Below are 6,703 nucleotides of genomic sequence, written 5' to 3'. Positions count from 1 at the left end.
AACGAAGCCCAATTTTCAAGTGGACTTCTTTGTAAGCTTGTTTTCATACCAATATGGGCGGAGATGAGTTGGCTAATAAGAACATTGGGCTTGATTTCCTCAACCATTTATAAACCCAGAGAGTTTAAAAATGGGAATTTTGGCCGATACCACTATTTTACGGATCATGATGAAAACTGACCATCCCATTCACGTATTTTATGTTTTACCCATTAACTTTTTAATATTTCAAAATTGTCCTTTTTAATTATCAAAGTCCGGTCACGTCCCCTATTTCACGTTTACGCCTAGGCCCTCGATTTGCCCTGGCTTATAAAATAAAAAGAAAAAATCAAGATGAAAAACTATTCTTCTTCTTCAATCACTCTTTTTAGTCGGCGTGCAAATTTACCAAAAAATAATTCTAAAACTCGTTGCCCCTTGTTCCTCTTCTTCTTCTTCTTCTCATCACTCTTCCCATTCCTTTGCTTCTCACCAACTCTCTTTAACTTTTTTCTTTTTCATTGTCAATATATTTTGTTAGAGTGAATATCACGATGGTCTCACCAACTCTCTTGAACTTTTTTCTTTTTCATTCATTATATTTTGTTAGAGTGAATATCACGATGGTCTTATAGTAGGAAAGGAATCTGCTGCACATGAGAATTTAATATTGGCTTTAAGAAATCAGTCATTACTGGATACTAATGAGGTATATTTCGATACTACCAGTGGCAGTGGGTGAGTCGATGATACCCGGATGCGAATTCTGATCAATAAATTTTTCTTATGGTGAATGATCATGTGGTAATGTCTCAAACCCATGATGAACGACAAAGTAAAACCAGCTCTAATTTTCATTATAGTCCATTTTTATACAAACCCAACTCACCAAAGAAAAAACACATAGGCCAGTTCGATTTTAAAAATCTAAAATAAAAAAATATTTTCTATATATATTTCTTTAAAAAAAAAATTTACAAATCAAAGAATAACTACGAAATCAAGAGGAAAACAGATAACCCAGAACCTTTTTAAATCAGACCCAAACACATGCAAACGTAAATCGTCCAAAATCCAATAACAGAATACCAAAAGAAACATAGAATATCTGAAATGAAATAAATAAAGTGAAGTCGACAAGTTCAAAAAATAGGTAACAAATTGCAAACGCGGAACAACCAATATAAAAGTATACATTATTTCTACAAAAAAATAAAAAAGAAAGAGGGATATTGAGTTGGAGAAAATGAAATTTAAGATCTTAGGGTTTGATGAAAAACAAAAATTGAATGGAAATGCTAGACGAAGAAAAAAATAAATAAAAAAAAAAAAAACATTCATGTTATTTTTAATTTTTATTGAGGATAGAATAGGTATAGAGGGGTAAAACAAAAAAGATTGAAAGACAGATGGTAGTTTTCATTATCCTTTTTCAAACATGGTATTGGACCACATTCCCCTTTAAAAATCCAAATGAAATTTCCAAGAAAACTACATGGAAATAAAGAGGTTTGTGCTCTTTTGGGATTTCTTAAGATGCTGACCAGAAAATGATATGGTCTTGAAAATTTGTATTAACAGGTGAATAAATTAATAAATGTAATATATTCCACCTTCTGAATCAAGATTAACCAGTCTTACCAAATACCATTTTAATCAAAAAAATTGGACTCATTTTCAGCAGGGAAGAAGTGTCCCTTGCTGTTTGCTAAATTGAAGCCTTAAGCGGAGGTGATTTGACAGAAACAAGCACAGCTTCATTGCTTGCAGCTTTGTTTGCAGCAATTTCTTCTAAGCGTTTCCACGTGGCTTCCCTTCTTGCTTTAATCTCGTCTTTCTTCGACTCATTTTCCTCGAACGCAGTTAAGCATTCTTTGAATAGCTCAGGATCGATATCACAGAACATTTTGCGTACATTTAAGGTCAAGCCATGGACAGCTTGATTCCAATGACTTCTAGCATTTTTCTCCAATGCAGGGAAGATAATGGGCAGTATGACATCGCGATTTTGTTTGATCAAGTTCTCAATGTGATCACTGTTCCATAAAAACAAAGCTCTCTCTGCCACCTGAAAAGGAACAGAAGAAACAAACAATAAGTAGCATTCAAGTGAGAACAAGATATCAACGCACTACTATTTAATTGTTGGATCTGTTAATCTTTGCAGTGCTAATATCCAATGTTTACTAGAGGTTTAACAGAGCAAAACAAAAGTCACAGACCAACACAAAACTTAATGTGATTGGTTACCATACGTCAATACTTATCAAAATTTGGTCACAGCTCTTTCCAGTAGTAGCAATGTATTTTGATGAGAACAGATGCATAACCATTGAAGATTTTTTGTCCATTTTAGGTAAAGAATTCAGTTTTAGCATGCAGGTGCTGCATATAGTGACAAAATCGTTTTAGCCATATGCAGCAAATAATAGTAAGCAAATCACATCAACATTACAGAACCAAATAGAGTTGATGGAAAATAGAGCCTGTTTGAGATAAATTGCAACTTATAAAAAGAAAGCTAGAGAGATAAATATTCATTTTATTCATGCACGTCTTAATAATATGCTGTTCAGAAGTGTATACTATCTGTCCCTGGAAACCAACAAAACAAGAGAGAGCTACAACATAATAATGATTACCATGAATGGAGCTTCAAATTTTTTATCATATTCCAAAATTCATGCTAATTTTTAAGGCCTTGAACTACAGAAAACATACTAACACATGTCTTTCCAATTTTTTCTTCACTCTTACAATAAAGTGAAACCCTCCTATCTGACCCTTGCCTTCAACCTCCACTTTCAACAACTGGAAACATATCCATGCTTTCTTGCCCATATGCATGAACATAGAACTTTCAAAAATAAGAACAAAGGAAAGGTGTAGCTACATTAAACAACAAACTCGAATTACTCAGGAGTCAGGACTTATGATTAAATTATGTTGTACATCAACAATAACAATGTAAAACAAAATAACTAAGAACTTTCTTTATTTAATGACATGATATATGTCAACATAAGGTAATATAAATATATATATTTATACATGTATATATACTAGATAATATAACTGGTGTGCACAACAAGTTGTGTTATCATATCCTGAAACTGAACAAACAAAGTCTACGAGAAGATGGCGTAGTGTTGTGGTCACCTCTCCCCCAAATGGGAGAGCAAGGATTCAAGTAAGAAACAAGAAATAAACAAAAGACCTATGCCAAATAAAAGAACAGAATCATAAATCACGAATCAACATGGTTTCAAATTAAGATAGTGATACTGGAAACTTCCAAATAAATAAAATAAATGCAGATCAAGAGTATCACACACGTTGTAGAACTGAAGAAAGTTTAAACAAAAAGGCTCATTAAACATAATCACATGAATCATCCAAAATAAGTAAGTCTCAAACATTTAAAACCATACTACCTGAAAGTGTGAACTGTTCAAGCAGCAAGCAATTCGGCGAAAGAGGGGTACCATGCAGCGCTGGAATTCAGGTGGCTGAGTTGCTTCTAAAATTTCCTCCAACTCACCTAAGAACATTACTTCCTTTGAACTATTAGTGATTGGCCAGTACTTCAATAAACCCCTTATGACTGTATCAGCAAGCTTACAATCTTTCTCCACAAATTGTGTAATGCAGTAAGATAACTGCTGATGGTACATAGCCAAGCATTTCGGTTTGTGCAAGGGTATAAGCGCTCGAACAAGAAACAATTTATGTTCTTCTTTCAAAGGCAAAGCAAACCCATTTATGATACTGCCCAAAATTTCTAAAAGTTCAGCAATCCCATTATGCTTCTCAGTCTCAAAGATGAAACGATAAAAGATATTGTTGATAGCTTTCCTGATGAATGGACGATGTACCATAAACTTCCCATATATTCTGTGCAGGATGGTTTTCAGGTATTCCCTTTCTCTAGGATCTTCAGTGTCAAAGAGATCCAACAACTTGAGAATGAACGAGTGATCAATGTATCTTTTAGCCAATTTAGCATCCGTCTCAGGTGATGCAACAAACCTTAAGAGAAACTCATAAACAATTTGCAAGTGGGACCATGCAGGATCCATTGCAGGCTCCTCCTCATCGAAATCAAATCCTTCTACAATTTTATTCTCACGTGATTGTGGAGTGAACGACCTAAACAAATTAGCCGATACCATATTTATAACCTCTTGCATAACAGTTTCTGCAAATTTACCATTTGCAGAAGTCACATAATCCACTAGCTCTAGCAATGTCTGTCGCTTGATCTCCTTTTCTTTGAGGTGCTTTGTTGGGTCATTGAAGTCAAAGACGACACAGCACATGTTCAGCTTTTTTATGAACAAATTCTGCTTCTCAGAGCTCGGTACATCCCTAAATCCGGGCAATGCTTCATAATAAGAAGAGATTGGTGTCCCATTCAGCTTTGAGTTTGCACCTCGCACATTTTTGTTACTGTGAATTAGTCCCACTTCCGAAGCGTAATTAGAGGCTGGGAAAGATGCAACTGAATTTCCAGACTTGCTATGCCCTAAACCATTGCCTCTTGAACTTGTAGAAGCATTTGAATAAGTTGTGTGGCTTCCACCATATTCTCGATTTTCAGCACTCTTGGCTGACTTCCGGGGGAGCTTGCTTAGTATCTGTTTGAACATAATTCATATAAACAAAAGAGAAGTTCCACCCTCTAAAAAGCACAATACTAATAGATATCTAACTTTTCCACATAACCCACTACAAATCCATTAAGTAGTACCAAAAGATACTTAAAAGATTAATTTGAAGCAAGCAGGAATCTTATTATGTCTTCCTGAAAATGAAAGAAAGAAAGGGGGTCAAAACAACCCCTGCTCCTCTGGGAAACTAGATGCAAAACCCACTTCTTTAACTTCAACGATCAGACCAAACCTTGTGTTTTTTCAATCTCAATCTCCACAAGAAGAAACCGTTATCCGGCTTTATAAACCTTGTGCTTTTTCAATCAAACCCAGACACAAAAATTCCAACTTTCCCCGAGTTAAATTCAAAACCCAATGATGCAAAAAAGGGCCACTCTCAGCACAGCATAATCTTTTCCAAATCAAATTTTAGGAAACCCTTTTCCTTCTCCGTTCTTCCACTTGAAGAAAAAAAAATATATATAATTAATTCAATATTTCTATCTAAAAATTCTAGCAAAATCCAAAATACTTATCAATAAAAAATATAAAAAAAATTAATCGAATACGGTAATGCCAGCGAGAAGGGGGGAAAAAAAAGGAAAAAAGAAGAGAAAAGTAGTGCAGTGTTCAAAGGGATAATAAAAAACAGATGGGAAAATAAAAAGGAAAAGAAAAAGAAAAAGAAGAGATAAGAAAAGAAAAGAAACGAGACATCCAGATAGATTGGGAAAGTTCAAAAAAAAAAAATAATAAATAAGAAAATAAGAAAATAAGAGGAGGTTTATGTAAAAATTACTTACAGAGAAAAAAGGTTCGGCCTTTGTTATCCTTTTTTTTTGGTTGTTGTTTGTTGACTGAGAAAATTTGTTCTTTATTATTTCCTGGTGCTTCAGTCATTCTTTCTTTTTCTCGGAAATTTTTAGTCAATCTCTCTCTGTGTTATTCTGTAACTCCTTTCCGGGCTTTCCTTCAAGACAAGTCAAATCAAATGCAAAAAATTTCACGCCCACAGACCCAAAAATAGAAAAATGAAAAATATTAAACGCTTCCAAGTCTTAACGGTGTCGTTTCATCCTGGACTTCAATTATATATATATATAGAGATTTTACGACCATTATGATCCTTACTAAAATGGATGCAGTCCAAAAACATAGAGAAATGCTAGTAATTGAATTTCAACTTGTCCAATAAACAATTTAGATACTTTTCTATTATACAGAAAAAATTACAACAATTTTATAATAAAATATTATTTTTTTTCCCACATCATATTATTGTTTCAAATATTTCATTATTTCAAAATTTTAAAATTTATTTTTCATCGTTTCAAAATTTTAAAATTCTCAATAAAATTTACTATCTCGAACTGTTTCGAAATTTTCATTCAAATCTACCATCTTTTATCGTTTTAAAGTTTCCAAAAAAAATACATCATCTTCAACTCTCAATCCGAAATATTTTTTACTTCTATCGTCCAAGTCTTTTCCTCGACAGTCCAAAAGTTAGTAATTGTGAGCTTTTATTTATTTATTTTTAATACGAACTAATGGCTTATTAAATTTTATATTGTTTTATTCAGAAATCACGGTTGAAGGTTAATTATGTAAGCATGTTAATTAGTATTAGTGAAGTTCAACCGGATGTGCTCAGGTGGATAGGTAATAAAATTAATTCAATGAATTGTACCCTACTTTCTAGGCCCTTGAATTTCTCAAGTAAAATTTGTGTAGTCAAATTCAATAAAATATAGCAGAAAAATGGTTCTCCAATTTTGTCCCACATAAAGGATTCAATCTCTGTGCATAATCTTATCTCTAATGGCAAAAATTTCCTCACACGGTCACGCCTGAAGAAAATCAAACTCCAATAAAGTTACTTTTCAAAATGAATAGGACAATAAAGTGTCAATATACAGCCAAGCACGTGCAATACTTTGCTCTGTTTGACTCTATTTAAAAAAAAAAAAGAAAAAATTAATTACATTTTTTGAATTACGTTTTAGTATACAGGTTAGGTTAGTTTATATATTAGGGTTTCAAATTTGAAATGTTTCATGTTTGAATCA

At 33.2% G+C, this 6,703-nt stretch overlaps 1 protein-coding gene across 1 annotated transcript; it reads right to left on the bottom strand.

Annotated features, from left to right (window-relative positions):
• Positions 1–1,538: 1,538 nt before the first annotated feature.
• On the bottom strand, positions 1,539–5,611 carry LOC107428404 (serine/threonine protein phosphatase 2A 57 kDa regulatory subunit B' theta isoform). Its single transcript, XM_048462548.2, has 3 exons — positions 5,438–5,611; positions 3,417–5,095; positions 1,539–2,050 (listed from the first exon to the last, which is right to left on the bottom strand). Exons 2-3 carry the CDS (start codon positions 4,629–4,631, stop codon positions 1,691–1,693), a joined length of 1,575 nt encoding a protein of 524 aa, XP_048318505.1. The 5' UTR covers positions 4,632–5,095; positions 5,438–5,611; the 3' UTR covers positions 1,539–1,690.
• Positions 5,612–6,703: the final 1,092 nt, after the last annotated feature.

The sequence above is a fragment of the Ziziphus jujuba genome, chromosome 12, assembly GCF_031755915.1.
Source record: "Ziziphus jujuba cultivar Dongzao chromosome 12, ASM3175591v1".
In the NCBI taxonomy this organism is placed as follows: domain Eukaryota; kingdom Viridiplantae; phylum Streptophyta; class Magnoliopsida; order Rosales; family Rhamnaceae; genus Ziziphus; species Ziziphus jujuba.
The sequence above is the reverse complement of the archived record's forward strand: the minus strand, read 5'-3'. Positions and strand labels throughout refer to the sequence as shown.

Bases quoted from the DNA above. Each gene is read 5' to 3' on its own strand.
- LOC107428404 (XM_048462548.2), bottom strand. From the start codon at position 4,631: ATGTTCAAACAGATACTAAGCAAGCTCCCCCGGAAGTCAGCCAAGAGT. The intron at 2,051-3,416 runs GTAGTATGGTTT...GTTCCTTTTCAG, and splicing joins TGAACAGTTCACACTTTCAG to GTGGCAGAGAGAGCTTTGTT.